The sequence below is a fragment of the Cryptotermes secundus genome, unplaced genomic scaffold, assembly GCF_002891405.2.
Source record: "Cryptotermes secundus unplaced genomic scaffold, Csec_1.0 scaffold813, whole genome shotgun sequence".
NCBI classification, from domain to species: Eukaryota; Metazoa; Arthropoda; class Insecta; order Blattodea; family Kalotermitidae; genus Cryptotermes; species Cryptotermes secundus.
The window spans coordinates 386,731-402,158 of record NW_019735471.1 but is presented as its reverse complement, the minus strand read 5'-3'; the positions used below and the strand labels follow the sequence as shown (position 1 = coordinate 402,158).

Here is a 15,428-nt window from a genome sequence, read left to right as displayed (position 1 = left end):
TGGTTGCTACAGAAGGTTATGGGAAAAGAGTTATGGCTCATTAGGGGTCACTTAAAAAATCCAACATTTTTTCATATTTTATAAATATATTAAAAATTTATTGTTCCAGTGGTTTCTGTCACTGCAGTGAAGTCCTTGTTATAAACCTTCTCATTCTGCCCTGATTTCACTCTATTTGTAACTGTAATTGGAAGTTCCTTAAAATCAACTGTTGATAATAAGATTTCTTATTTGGCCTTGCCATAGTTCATGCGGACAGTCACTGGCTTCCCACTGCGGTAGCCCTGGTTCTAGCCCATGTCAGGTCATGTGGGATTTGTGGTGGACAAAGTGGCATTGGGGCTGTCCCCCCCCCCAAATCCTTCAATTTCCCCTGCCAATTCTCATCCGCACACATCATCTATTATCCAGGGCTGGTACAATAGGCCAGCTAGTGACCAACATACCAAGTGGACTTGTTCTCACCCCACCCCAGGAAACTAAGATTTCTTATTTGCTATAACAGTCTTAACAATAAGTATTTCTGTTGGGCAGTTATTTGTTACTTGCCACTGTAGTTCCAAGTAGTGATCATTGTAGCAATTAAATGTTTACCAAGCCCAAAACATGGTGAATGTAGATTACTTTTGCACTGCGAAGCCAGTGTGATCACATAACAACCTCATAAGAAATGGCAAGAGACGAATAATACCACAAAAGATTGTTGTATATGAGATTATGTATAACAGCAAAGACAAGGATGATGATAACAAGAAAAGCAAGAACATAGAACAGAATGTATATTTTGGTTAAATATGCATCTGATAGGCATCAGAGAGTTGTTGTGAATAATGGTCTGAGGTACTCAGAATGGGGGGAATTAAAAACGGAGTCCCCCAAGGTTCGATTCTGGGTCCTTTGTTGTTTTTGTTGTATATAAACGACTTGCCCTATATCATATTGAACAAGTCCAAACCCGTTATTTTTGCTGATGATACTAGCATAGTCATTACTAACCCTAGGTCTGCTGATTATGAATTCAAGGCTTCTTTAATATTTAAAAACATAAATGATTGGTTTCAAGATAATTTATTGTCATTAAATTTTGAGAAAACACATTTTATCGAATTTCTGACTAAGAACCGCCAGCCGATGGATATTCATATTGATGATGATCGGATTGTCAACACTACAAATACTAAGTTTCTGGGGCTTATTATTGATAACACATTGTCTTGGAATGGACATGTGGATTGGGTAATGTCTAGATTGGGCTCCACATGTTACATGATTAGAGCACTAAAATCTTACATGTCTCAGGGTACATTAAGAATGATTTACTTTTCTTACTTCCATTCAATTATGACCTATGGTTTGGTTTTTTGGGGTAATTCCCCTTATAGTATACATATCTTTAGGTTCCAAAAAGGGCGATTAGAATTATAATGCACTCTGGGAACAGAGATTCATGTAGGGAATTGTTCAGGGAACTGGAAATTTTACCCCTTCAATCTCAGTATATATTTTCTCTTGCAATGTTCGTGGTTAATAATAAAGATCAATTTAAGTTAAATTCAGAGTTATATAATAGGAATACAAGATATAATAATAAATTCCATTATCCTACATGTAAGTTGACTTTATTTCAGAACGGAGTGTATTACCATGGTATTAAGGTTTTTAATTGGCTTCCTCCTAATATAAGGAACCTGGCTCAAGATGTTAAACATTTTAAAATTGTTTTAAGAAGATTTTTGTTGATGAACTCGTTTTATTCCTTGGAAGAATACTTTGATTGTAAATTTGACTCCAATAATTAACTGCGATCTGTTATGGTATTGAATAGTGTAATGAGTCTTATATTGTTATTTCTATGTAGTGTTATTTGTACTATCAATGACTAATTCCTTATCCTATATGTAGTGGATTTATGGAATGTAAATAAATGAGATGAGATGATGGATGAGTTAGTATGGAGCATTTATTGAGCCATAATTGTATATACACCAATTATTTCATCCAGTCAAAGGTTTCTTAGTTCCAAGACTGCATATATGGTATTTTACAGGAAAAGTGACACAAAATATACTTAAGAGAAATGTGTCATACTGGGCTTGTTTGTATACTGAGCTGGTTGGCTAGGTTAACATGTTGTATTGGTTTCAGTCGCAGCTACAACACCAACAGTCCTAACAAGCATTTCATGCTTTTCCTCAGACCTTTCAAGTCAGTGGTAGAATAATGGTTTAAATTAATAGGTTACAGCTTTTTCCCCTTCCCCAGCCATCCTTTGTGATTAATCACACATTGTCATCACATCTCATTTGACACTAAGTAACCTCTGCAGTCATTAAAGCTTCATTAAAATAATCTCTGGATCAAATCTGTTTATGGTTCTGAAAGAACAGTTAGTAGTCTTCAGAAATTGTCATTTTTGGCTAATTTTGAAAGAGGAAGTTTGTTGATATAGGCAGGAACTTTTGTTACAGATGACAGTGGAGTTGACTTGGATCGTTTACTGGCCCTCCGACTCGCTGAACAAGAACGGATGTTGCACACTATCCCATCAGCTCCGTATCTGGTTGATGTAGGAGTCCCTGCCCAGAGAGGTGGAGAGCTTGTGGCATTGCCGTGTGAGTTTTGTCAGGCCATGGTGCCAGCCAATCAGCTTGTCCTCCATGAGACAGGGTGCCATCTGGATCTCGCTCGTTATGATCCTGCTCCTGTACCACTACAGAGATGTAGGACCCCATCTTCCTCATCAGAAGAAGATGAGCAAAGTGATGGTTTGCCATGCGAGTTCTGTGGTGCTCTCTTTCCGCCACAGTTTCTTCTTCAACATCAGGTACATCAAATAACTGGATCTTCTGTGGAAGAAGGGGTATCTAGAATAGTGATTTGCAGATTGCGTTCTCTGAGAATATTATGATGATGTGTCTGATGCTGTAATGCCTTCCACATCTTTCCCAAGTTATCGTTTTAGAATTATCCTGCAGGATTTTGTATAATCAGTGTAGTTGAAAGGTAATAAATTAGAGAAATCAATAATTAAACCTCATATTTAGATTTCATTATGTATACATTTGAAATTAATCATATGGAGCCCTGTTCTACTCTTTAGAGAGTTCTGTTGCCTGAATCTTATTTGAAATACCTGATACTGAATTAATGGAATTCTACTCTATTCAGTATAGAAGGGGGGGGGGTTTCCCCATGCACCGCGACTAATAGTCTATTGTACATCCCCCTTTAATTTCTACTGTCTCCATACCCTACCGATACTGGTGCCCGCTATCTCCCATTTCTGCCAGCGAGGTCGGCCCTCTACTGGCAGTGGTACCCGATAACTCTCCCCTTTCTGCCAGCGAGGTTGGCCCTCTACTGGCATTGGTACCCGATAACTTCCCCATCTACCGGGGGCATTGGAAACTACTTGGGCGGGAAACATTTTGCCTAATTTTGCTCAGAGGTCTCCAAAAGACATGAGGATCTTTTACATGCCGTAAATCTACATGGGACCCACAGAGGACAAGTCCTCCCGCAGGACTTGTTCCCTGAATTTTTCTGCCCTTAAAAATTCCACGACCTCCGCCGGGTTTGAACCCGCGTACCTTGAGTCATGAGGTGGGAACGTTACCCCTACACTACGGAGGCGGCTTAATTCTACTCTAAAGAACCTCATAAAGATATTCTGCATATTTCTGTTGCATTTTCCATTGCCTCTAATGTATGTGTATTTTTGGGTCTTTTCATTTTAGTAAACAAATTTCTCTCTGTGTAGCTTGCATTTTATTCTTTGTGTGTTGGTAGGCTTTGTGTAATGTCACACCACCTCTGCATGATGGCATCCTAGTAAATGAATTGGGTCCTCTACCAAAGTCTAGCAATAGGACAACTAAGAAACTGCTGAATCTGGACACAGACACGCCACGTCTCTTCCCCCCAACATCTGTGGATCAGACGGATGCTACGAATCCATATCTGAATGAGATGCGGGCAGCTTTGAAGAAACCTATGGCCAGTGTACAGCCTATCGGTAGGAAGCTTTTGCAGTTAAAGGGCTGGACATTAAACTTATGATTGGTGTGTCATAAAAATGTCATAATTTTGATAAGCTTGGTCATCATACTATATATATTTGATAGCATTAATGTGTTTTTACAGGCATTAACCCTTTGGTCCTGCTAACATAAGGAATGCAGTCAAATTAAAAGTTTCCTCTTCCTCACACAGTAAAATGTAGTGAAGTCATATCTAAAATTTAATTCAGTAATATTTTAAATGGAAGGGGTTAAGTGGCAAATAAAATAAGTCAGTTCCTACATTTTGAGCTTGTGAACAGGCATTGAATGTCGCCATTCCCTTTAGCACTTATGTAAAGCTTGGGGTTTGGAGTTTATACAACCTGTAGAAGAAGCTGGAGCGTATGTATTGAAAGAATGAGCCCTGACAGGATCCCAAGAAAATATATAAGTAAACCTGAGGCAGGAGATGTGCAGAAAGAGCTAAACAGTGGAGAGAAAGATTCTATTTTCCAATACCTATAACAGATAAACTGGGCGCAGTACTTCCGTATTCCGTATTGAGGGGGTGGGTTTCCCCATGCACTTAGACCGGTTACTGGTCCATTCTGTATCCCCCTTTAATTTCTACTGTCTCCATACCCTACCGGTACTGGTGCTTACTATCAGCCCCTTTCTGCCAGTGGGGTTCCAACCTCTTACTGGCAGTGGTATCTAATAGTTAGTCCCTTTCTGTCAGCAAGGTCATCCCTCCTCTGGCAGGGGTTCTTAGTCCCTTTCTGCCAGCAAGGTTTCTACCCTCTACTTGGCAGTGGTATCTAATACTTTAGTCCCTTTCTGTCAGAGAGGTCCCCCCTCCTCTGGCAGTGGTACGTGATACTTCCCCCATCTACCGGAGGAATTGGAAACTAGTTGGGCGGGAAACTTGGCCTAATTTTGCTCAGAGGTCTCCTAGAGACATGAGGTTCTTTTACGTGCCGTAAATCTACAACACGGGACCCACGGCTTAAAGTCCCTCCCAGAGGACTTGTTCCCTGAATTTTTCTGCCCTTAAAAATTCGACGACCTCTGCCGGTTATTTGAACCCGCGTACTACGAGTCATGAGGTGGGAATGTTACCTCTAGACTATGGAGGCCGCTGGGCACAATACTTGGAAAGATGGTAACTGTATGGCTTTATAACTTTTCTGTCTTTTTCAAGGTCACCAGTACTTGGCTGGCTCTGAATTTGCTCAACAGAATGAATTTGAAAGTGCAAACTGCCATTCAAACGTTCCTTCATCAGGGTGAGTTGTAATCATAATGTGAATATTATATGACCCAGAATTAAGAATGAATTAAAAATGTTTGGTACTGTAACACAGTCATAGCAGAAAAATAATTTTTTCATAATTTCGCTCCTGTTTTAAACATTGATAGTAAACTGATTTCTGTGAAACTCAGGATTTCAAAGCTTGTAGTTAAGATTTCAGTATTTGATGGCTCTATAGGAAAGTGACACACAATACTTCATTGCTTCACTTTTTGTGTCAACCTCATTTTCAGCCACATGTTACTTATTATCTGCAGTAACGTGTGTGTGTGTGTGTGTGGGAAGAATATGGTCTTCTCATAGTGTCTTTTAGGTAGTAAACGGTTGAATGTAGAAAACAGAATGAAAAGAACAATCACAAGAAGGTTAAAGTGAAAAGTTTATGGTGTTGGAGACACTGGATGGGAGCTCTGTTCATGAAAGTAATTCTGTCTGTGTGACCATTCTGATATGCGAAAGTAGAAAATTAAAGGAATTGGAAACAGGCTTAGCCACTTTCATCAAATACAGGACAATGGATATGATGTTTTGCATGAAAAGTGCATATTTAAAGCTCATGGAAATAAGTGAAGTAATGAAGTTCCTGGGGCAGAGATCTATGCAAGCTGGGAAAACAAAGCAGTTATATGTCCATGGTAACAAAACATGCTTTTTATTAGTAATGTCTTTTTTGTATGCCATGTGCTGTAGAGGTAACACCTCGTATGTTTTGATGAATCTCATATGTAAGACGATATCTTCCAATAGCTTCCTGTGTAATGCATTGGTAACATACAAGAGTTAAGTAGTTGTATAAGTAAATGTTTCCNTAAAGCTCATGGAAATAAGTGAAGTAATGAAGTTCCTGGGGCAGAGATCTATGCAAGCTGGGAAAACAAAGCAGTTATATGTCCATGGTAACAAAACATGCTTTTTATTAGTAATGTCTTTTTTGTATGCCATGTGCTGTAGAGGTAACACCTCGTATGTTTTGATGAATCTCATATGTAAGACGATATCTTCCAATAGCTTCCTGTGTAATGCATTGGTAACATACAAGAGTTAAGTAGTTGTATAAGTAAATGTCTCCAGAATGTGTTGGTATGCCCAAAATGATAATGGCCATAGCGTAATCTGCACTAGAATTGTACTGAAGTACTAGTATTGTAACCTGGGCTATTATGCAAACATTTTCACTGTATGTTAGATGCATCTTTCTGTTGTATCCAGTTGTTACACTGGAGGCAGTGTAATGTGAACGCCCAGAGCATTTCTAGGAAACAGCTTGATAAACTCATTCCTGTGAATACACAACATTGGAAACTGTGTTCATTGTGGGCTGTGGTACAATTAGTTGCTAGGTGACGCAATACTGCTGACAGTGGAGGAGAGTGTCTTCTTTGTGGTCCATGCCATGACCGTTGCTATGCAATGGCTCGGTAACAAACCTCAACAATAGAGAGACTGTTTTCTGTGTGGTCCATGCTGTGGCTATATAACGAGAGCTGTGAGCCATAAGGTCAGAGTGATAGTGACAGTTCAGTGACAGCAAATTGGAACTAGGAGTGGAGAATTCAAGTTCAGTTTCAATTTCAAGACAGTTCAGTTGAGGGCAGTTACAAGAGAGAAATAGTAGCGGTGGAAGCACACGAGTGAGAAAATTGCAACTAGTGAAGACTGGTGGAAATAGACTGAGAAAAGTACTGTGGAAAGCCCAGGAGGGTTCAGCAATTATAGAGTACAAGGATGAGAATGGAGCATGAATTTTGAAGATCGAGTACAGATTAGGACAGAGGAGTATAGAATGATTGACGACAAGAAGCCTTCATAGCGATTTGAAGTGATAATTTCTGTGTTCAGATATGATGCTAGGAGACTACTAGTGAAGATATAGAATCCTTGTGTGTGTGTGTGTGTGTGTGTGCGTGCGTGTGCATGCGCAACAGTGAACTGGAAAGTGTGTAAATCAGCGATAGCACTGTATTGCCTGTATTTAAGTGTAATGAAGAGAGGGTGTGTAACCAAAATGGTAATAAATCCAGTCATCTGAACTAGAACCCATCATTTTTTATGCATACCATCCTACATGCGAGAGTATGCAATATTAAAATTGAATTATCATCAGCAAACTTCATTTCAGGTGTGCCAATGGGATGGTGAGTCATCCTACCTCAACTGGAGCAGTACCAAAACAGAAGGCAGGAAGGCGTGCCAGCACCCGTGTGTATCCTACTAATCCATACCTTCTGTTCATGCACAACTGGTTATGCTTGGCAACCATATTGTTTTACCAGTTCAACATTGATATGAAGCCATTTAGATATGTTGAATGGACTGATTCTTAAAACTTCCCCAACATGACAGACAGCACTGTCTCTGACTACTATGTCACCAAGTTGTAGTCCTATATATATGAGATTTCTATGTTAATGGACCTGCATCCAAAACATAATACTGTTCTCATTTTCTAGACAGTCAGCTCACAGATGGTGGTGAGGTTGTGAACCTAATATGCCAGCCACCCTTCACCACCAGGAAGATTCCTGGTACTTATTTTTGTTAGAGACTGAGTAGACCCCAGCATCATAGTGCAGCTGGAAGAGTTAGATCAATTGAAAAAACCAATGACCTCATCAGGAATCAAACCCGTAACCTTCTGGTTTGTAGCATACTGCCCCAACCAACTGTGCTGCCATGTACCCCCTATTTAATGTTTTTAAATTGATCATGCAGTAACATGTGATAATGTATATTGCCATTTGGAGCAGTTGTTGACTCATTGATCATAACCATTTATGATCATGTTATCAGTTCTTTGCTGACTTATTATTACACTAACACCACTGCTCAGTAAGTGCACTGCTCCTCCTCTTTCATCTTCTGTCTGGATGTACTAAACTAATGTACAATTCACAGCACTCTTTGCTTCACTACCACAGCCAGTAAGTTTGTGGAATGGCCGCAAATCGTCTTACGGGAATTTACTGCCAATATGTTTCAGCAATGTTTTCGACAGCTATATCAACTTTGGCAAACTTGCATAGCAGCCAACAGCAACTATTCTGAGGGCCGATGTGGATCTGCATAAGTGTATGTGAATATCTTGTAATATGATGCGATAAAACCACATTTCATGAACTTAATGACTCTACCACGTACATACATGACCAAACTACACTGTCTGTTTTCACAAATTCTCCTGTAGAGAATTTCACAACTGCTTTTTATAGGCATAGTCCTTTAGAAGTTTCTTGTAGGTTCTCGGGTAGATCTACCGATAGTCATAATCTGGGCAGCTTTCAAACAGTCTAGAAGCACAGGGGAGTCCCAGTGTTTTGACACAAGAGAGAGGCACATGCTGGCCAGGCTGTGCTCCTAATTAAGCTCCCATGACAATATCCTTGTTTTAACATACTTTTCATTATAGCTCACATTCAATATACATGACTTTTATTGTAGAAGAATATTTAGTTCATCAAGAATCCCCCATTAAATATTTGCTCTTATACAGAAATATTTTCAATAAATGCCAGAAGAGGAGTTACCAAATTATTATAGCTGTTATCAGTCATCTTACTGTGGGTTAAATCATGTAATAACAATTTAGCTATTACATGTATTACAGTAGTGTACTAACCCTAGTTCTTTTGTTATCTGGATCTGTACTCTGGTGGTAACAGATCTTTCATCAATTCAGTTTTTGTACACATAACATTGCAACTTTTCTGCATATTATCAATACAGAAATAATACGATTTATGTAAATGATGATGTTTTTCTTATCAGCAGCAGCCCATATGATGACTTTAGTGCATGACTTCAGGTTTACAAAGAAACATATGGTAATAATTATTCTGTAGCACAGTGTTACTAAGATATACACTGGTTCAAAATAGTTTAGTATGATTCATTATTTTTTCCCACATATGAAAGGGTATCATATCAATGTTGTATTTGACAATCAGCTGGTTGCAGACATGGCCAGTTGTTAAGAATTAAATAGAATGGAAGGAGTAGACATTTAACAAGTTTACTTCAGTGTGCTGAGTGCAAGGTTTATGTTTGAATCAAAATGAATGATAATGCTATATTTTAATGTTATATGTTAATGTTACATGTATTATAACAAAAGTTTGCAATCAAATCCCCATTAAATGTTCATTGGTTTATCATTTTCCCTCATTTAGAACTCGGTTTCATTTATCCCAAGTTATTAATTGCAGTGTTAAATTACTTGCACATAAGATACCAGCATTTCACTCTGCATGCCTCTGCTAAAATACAAACAGTTTCACGATATTATCGCTCCATAACCTCTTCACCAGATATTATTAGAGTTATCAAGTCAAGGAGTATGAGATGGATGGGACATGTAACACATGGGAGAAATGAGAACTACATTGCTACTTTTTCTTGTGAGAGTCTGAAGGGAAGAGGCTGCTTGGGGTACCTGAACGTAGATGGGAGGGTAATATTAAAATTTATATTAAATCAGTGGGGCATGGTGATGTAGCCTGGATTGTTCGGCTCAGGCCAGACCATTGGTGATATTTGTGAACATGTTACCGAACCTTCGGATTTCATAAAATGTGGAGGCACTTGAGTGTTTGCATGACTCCTAACTTCTGAAGAAGGACTCAGCTCCATGGAATTAGTTTGCTAGTATGGGATGCAGAAGTCTTACTAGTGGTATTAATTGTCTGAAGTTGACTTCCACAAATACACACAAATATAAACCTGCATCACTGTCAGTAAACAGAATAATGCCTCCTATAAGAATAACCCACTGCAAGGTGAAGTGTTCATTAAAACAATATGGCCATGAAATAAGCCATCGCTGGGTGTGGTTTATTCATCTTCCATGTTTGGAACATATTGCCACATGAATAGTTCATGTCAGTGTTTATTTAGGCTTATGTGAGACAAAAATTATGTAACATTACTGTGAAATAAGACTGTACTGTTATCTTTTAAATTAAAATAGCAATTTAGATTCATGCATGAGCTTTGTGTTTGTCTTTTATCTAAAAGTAGAATAAATGTCATGCAAAATGCCTTCCTTTAATGTAAGTTACTGTTTTTTGTAAAGGTAAAAGGTAAAGCTATCACTTTAAAATGCCGTGAAGGCCCATAGGACTGTGAGACATCGAGGCTCCCACGTTTTCTTTAGACAGTCTGCTCACAGATGGCACTGGCTGCTCTTTACCCCCAAGGAAAATTCCTGATACTCATTTCTGTTAGAGGCTGAGTCAACCCCAGGGCCATAGTGCGGCTGGAAGGATTAGGTAATTTAAAAAAATTCCACCTCATTGCGACTCAAACCCATAACCTTCCGGCTTGTAGCATAGTGCCTCAACCAACTATGCTACCTTTTGTATGTGTATTAATTACACGGAGCAGAATGTGGGAAGCTAATAGGTGCTCAGTTAATACATTCCCTGTCTTCTGTGGGACCCAGAGGTTATTACTGTGTGCAGAAGAGTCTGCCATTGGTTTCTGTGTGAACCAGAGGAATCTGTTCCAGACCATCACACCTTTTGTTTCCAAAATCGATTTTAACATTATCCACCACTTAATGCCTAGGATATGCAAGTGGTCTCTTCTCTTTCTGGTTTCTATCTAAAATTCTGCATGTATTTCTCATCTCTCCCATGCAAGTTGCATGTCTGGCAGCCTCCAGATAAGGAAGACAGTTGTGAATAAATTGAATAAGCAGTCCCAGATAGCCACGAGTGAGTGGTCCTCAAGCTAGGGAGTTGGGGAGGGGATCAGCTGTTCACTGTGAAAAATTGTGTTGTAGTTGACTCGGTTGCATGGCTTATTTGAATTTTGATTTTGATTCCCTTAAATATTGTTTCATTGCCTTGATATGGTAGCTTGAGATTTCATTGCCTTATTTTGACCTGTTGATATAGGTATTGCTAATGCGTGTGTTTGGCATGAGTAGGAAGTTGATGAGCAGGGTGGTTTAATAATATTGTACTGTGTTTCCTGTTTCGGCTACTCCTCGCAGCAACTATTGTCCGGCCGTTACAACCGCTCCCCTCTTAAGACCAGCTCGTCTCTAGCGGTTTCCTTTCAGCTCGCCTAGACGATCCCGTTGTATCACATTCATCCATCACTTTCATTCTTGCTTGGGTGGCCGGTACTTCTACGTTACCGGCTCCTCTTCTGTGCTCTGCTTCTTTTTCGTTTTGGAGGGGGTTGACCCCTCCACAATGTCCAGCCCTTGATCAAGTCTTTCTTCGGAAGTTCCTTATGTCCTTGATGCGTTGTTTGCACTTGCTGACTTCGTCGTTCCTCCTGGTCTTCCAGCCACTTGCTGGTACAAGACTGTGGCGTCAAGTCCTCTCTCTGGCATCCGAAGGTTCTTCAGCATCTGAAGGTTCCCTGGGGAGTTTCCTTCTTGAAGGCGTTTCTCCAACGTCGTGCCACTGTCGCACGACAGGATGTCTTCCTGTAGGTGGCAGCCAACTTCATCCGGGATTCATAATCTCCTCGGGTCCAAGATTTATTGAAGATATTCCTCCTATGCCATGCCACTGTTGCACGGAGGGACATCTTCCTGCTGTTTTCCTTCTGCCGTTTCTCTTTCGCACAGCGGCTCGTCCCTCTGCAGGCTACGGCCAACTTCTTCTGGGGTCCACAACTTCCCCATGTCAGATTCTTCATATTTCGTCGTTTTCAGTCCCTGCACCTTTTCTTCTTCGGTTCTCCGACCGGTATCACTGTGGGGACCTCTTCTTGTGCCGCCGCCGCAAGTTTCGTTTCCGCTGAGGCCAGATTCTCCTCTTCTGCGGCCATTTCTTCTCGCCAGGCCTTCAGGTTGGCCCTCATTTCTTCTTGATGGGTTCAGAACATTTCTTGCATCTGCAGTCGGTAGGTATCTCCTTTTACTTGGTTGGCCCTCATCTCTTTCAGCATATCCTCTTTGTCTTTTTTTGATTGGCCTCCGTCTTTTCTTGGTAGGATTTCATGTTGGCGTCCATTCTTGCCAGCATGACATGTGTTTCTTCTCGATCAGCTCTGATTTCCTTCGGCAGGAGCTCCATCATCTGCTGTGATTCCATGTTCTTTTCATGTGTATAAGTTTGTATCCCAATTCTGACACCAAATTGTCACGTGTCTTGAGTTCGAATCTTGTTGGTCACGTGTGTGTGTCCAATCCCACTTCTGACACCAGTGTACTGTGTTTCCTGTTTCGGCTTCTCCTCGCAGCGACTATTATCTGGCCATTACAACTGGTTGTAATGGCCGGATAATAGTCGCTGCGAGGAGTAGCCAAAACAGGAAACACAGTACACTGGTGTCAGAAGTGGGATTGGACTTACACACGTGACCAACAAGATTTGAACTCAAGACACGTGACAGTATAGTAGGAAGTGTACTTCTATCAGCCCTAAAAGTACAGTCCAACCAGTAAAATGAGTACAGGTTATAACAAAACCCTGGAGAAGAAACAAAGACATTATTGAAACTGTGTGAACAAGAAACTTATAACTGTATGAAGTCTCATTTGACTGCAGTTTTCCCAAAGCAAATATCTGTCACTTTGCCCAGTATCTGCACATGCATGATAAAGGAAATTCATAATGGGGACATTGTGTTCTTTCACATGTTTACCTCTGATGTTGCTTGATGGATTTAAATCAGACATGTCAAACTGGCAGCTGTCATGCTCCTTCATCAGTGCTTTTTAGCAGCCCCAAAGCAAATGGTCACACTAAGAGGCCATCAGCGAAGTCCTTGTTTTTCATGCTGATGTTTCTGTATCATAAAAGGGAAGTGGGTAGCAGTTGTGTACCAAGCTTCTTAGCCTGTTTGGCATGATCTACCCAGCATAGAGTGTGGCCATTGTTAGGGCAGCCAATATTTTTAAGACAATTGTAGAGCAGGTTATGTAGTGTCCAGTGACAGTGATGAGTGAATAATGAATTGAATTTGAAAGAGAGCAATCATGCCCTAATTTAAGGCACATCCTCTGCCTTTGCCTGAAGGAACCGAGGAAAAGTATGAAAACCCTCAGTCAGGTTTTCCTGTCTCCAGGACGAGATTTGAAACCAGGCCTTTTGGGTACACAGTAGATCACAACATTCAGCGTTCAAAGTATTGAAAATACTAACTTAGGAAATCTGTATTTGTTACAATATATAAACAAAGGCCATAGTCATTATTTTTCCAATCCATTTACAAATGATAGTAACCCAAGGTACTACTCATAGTTAATTGTATGAGAAAAGAAATGTTGGCCCTCCCGAAACATTTATGGTCTCAGTGTGGTTCATATGTAGAACCGAGTTTGACATGCCTGAGTTAACTGGACTTAGTTATTGGCAGATTCACGCTGAAAGTGTTTGTAAATTTAATTTTGTTTTTCAATCCACTTTAATGATATACTCAAAGATAGCTTAAGAAAACTGGACCTTAATATACAAATACAGATCTTATAATTCTTTTAATCATTAATATGGTTACTGTTCTTGCAGATGAAGTCTCCCAAGAAGTACCGCGCCCCCCTGCCACCACAGTAAATCAATCCGGTCATATACGGTTCCAACATACTGATGCCAAAAGGTGATGAAGTAAAGTGTTCAAGTTATAGTGGTTAAGATGGCCAGTTTTCCTCTCCTGTATGTGAACCTCCCAATTTTTCTGATAAGACGTAAGTTATTAAGCATTGTGCAGGGACTCATTTTATTCATTCAGCAGTTCAAGCAATGGCTGAAAGAAACTCTGTGTTCAGATGTGTTCTGCAATGTGTGCTCTGTGACTTGAAACTTTTAGTACTAATATGGTTGAGTAATTGCAAAATAAATGCAGAATGAAGATTTTAGACAACAGAGTAAGTAAGTAGGGAACGAAAAGGCTGTTATGTTTGACTTGCTATTGTTGATCTCTTTGTGAGTCTGATAACATATACATGGTCTGTTCAAAAAGTTTTGGAACTATTTTTATAATTTTTTCAGACATACCTACTACTGAATGAGCCTTATTGTTATAAAGTACTCCCCTGCCACATTGATTCACTGCTCCCAATGCCTTTGCCACTTCTGATACGCCTTTTTCATGATCGCATAGCTCTGTCTGCAAATTTTCCATAATCTCTTGAATTGTCTGAAATCGTCATCCTTTCAAAGTGGATTTCAGTTTGGAAAATAAGAAGTAGTACATACATACTTTATTTCACTTCCATAAATCCTATCAGGAGTTACAAACTCATGTGGATGTGGAGATCGTCTTGGTTACAAATTTGGCTCAAGATACAACTTGTCGTACAAATATCATAAACATTCTAATACAATCCATTACAAGTAAATTACAAGTGGAAAACAATCCTGTCATACATTATTAGCACATACATATTAATGATAAAATTCAATAAGAGATACATAATAGTTACAATATAAATAAGTAATATAAAATAAGATATTACAATGCTTGTATACAATAAAATAAAATAAAAGTTACAAAATACCCAATATAAATAATTATAAATACAAAAATACAAATCTGGCTATTTATCTCCTTTTAGAGTAGAGTTATTCAAATACCTTAAGGGGATTTGTAACAGAAATATTCTTGTAATGAATAAAAAGAGTGTAGTAGTAAAAATTGTTTCAGTAGTACTTCAAACATCTTAATATCACTTGATACATCCTTAATGTGTTGTGGAAGATTATTGTAGACCTTCATTCCTGAATAATAGATTCCCTTTTGATACATCCTCAAATTTACTAGGGGTAGATGGAGGTTTTTTTGTTGCCTAGTATTTTTCCTATGGATCTCTGAATTTACTATGAATTCACTTCTATTTTTTGCTACAAAAAGCATAAGAGAAAGTATATACTGAGATGCCAAGGGCAATATTTCTAGTTTTTTAAATAATTTCCTGCACGAGTCCCTCCTTCTACAACCCAACATAATTCTAATTATATTCTTTTGCATCCTGAATATTTTTATGCTTAAGGGTGAGTTGCCCCAAAAGGGTATCCCATAATTTATGATTGAATTAAAATAAGAGTGATATACCATTTTCAAGGTACTTAGGGACGTGAATGGTTTTATTGATCTTATTATGTAGCAAACCGCACTTGTCTTTGAAGTAATATGTTCAATATGGCATTTCCAGTTCATTT

General features: G+C 39.2%; 1 protein-coding gene across 4 annotated transcripts in view; it reads left to right on the top strand.

The window, feature by feature from the left end:
* Window positions 1-15,428, top strand: part of LOC111869409 (TRAF-type zinc finger domain-containing protein 1) — a 26,197-nt gene that overhangs the window by 4,866 nt on the left and 5,903 nt on the right. For 2 of the 4 annotated variants that reach the window (XM_023860917.1, XM_023860919.2), the window contains exons 6-10: window positions 2,469-2,824; window positions 3,790-4,015; window positions 5,203-5,287; window positions 7,433-7,512; window positions 13,779-13,866. In XM_023860917.1, coding sequence (XP_023716685.1) covers window positions 2,469-2,824; window positions 3,790-4,015; window positions 5,203-5,287; window positions 7,433-7,512; window positions 13,779-13,866 — 835 coding nt within the window. Of the gene's footprint in view, window positions 1-2,468; window positions 2,825-3,789; window positions 4,016-5,202; window positions 5,288-7,432; window positions 7,815-13,778; window positions 13,867-15,428 lie in introns of those variants that run through there. The other 2 variants (XM_033753422.1, XM_023860918.2) reach the window with 2 other exon arrangements.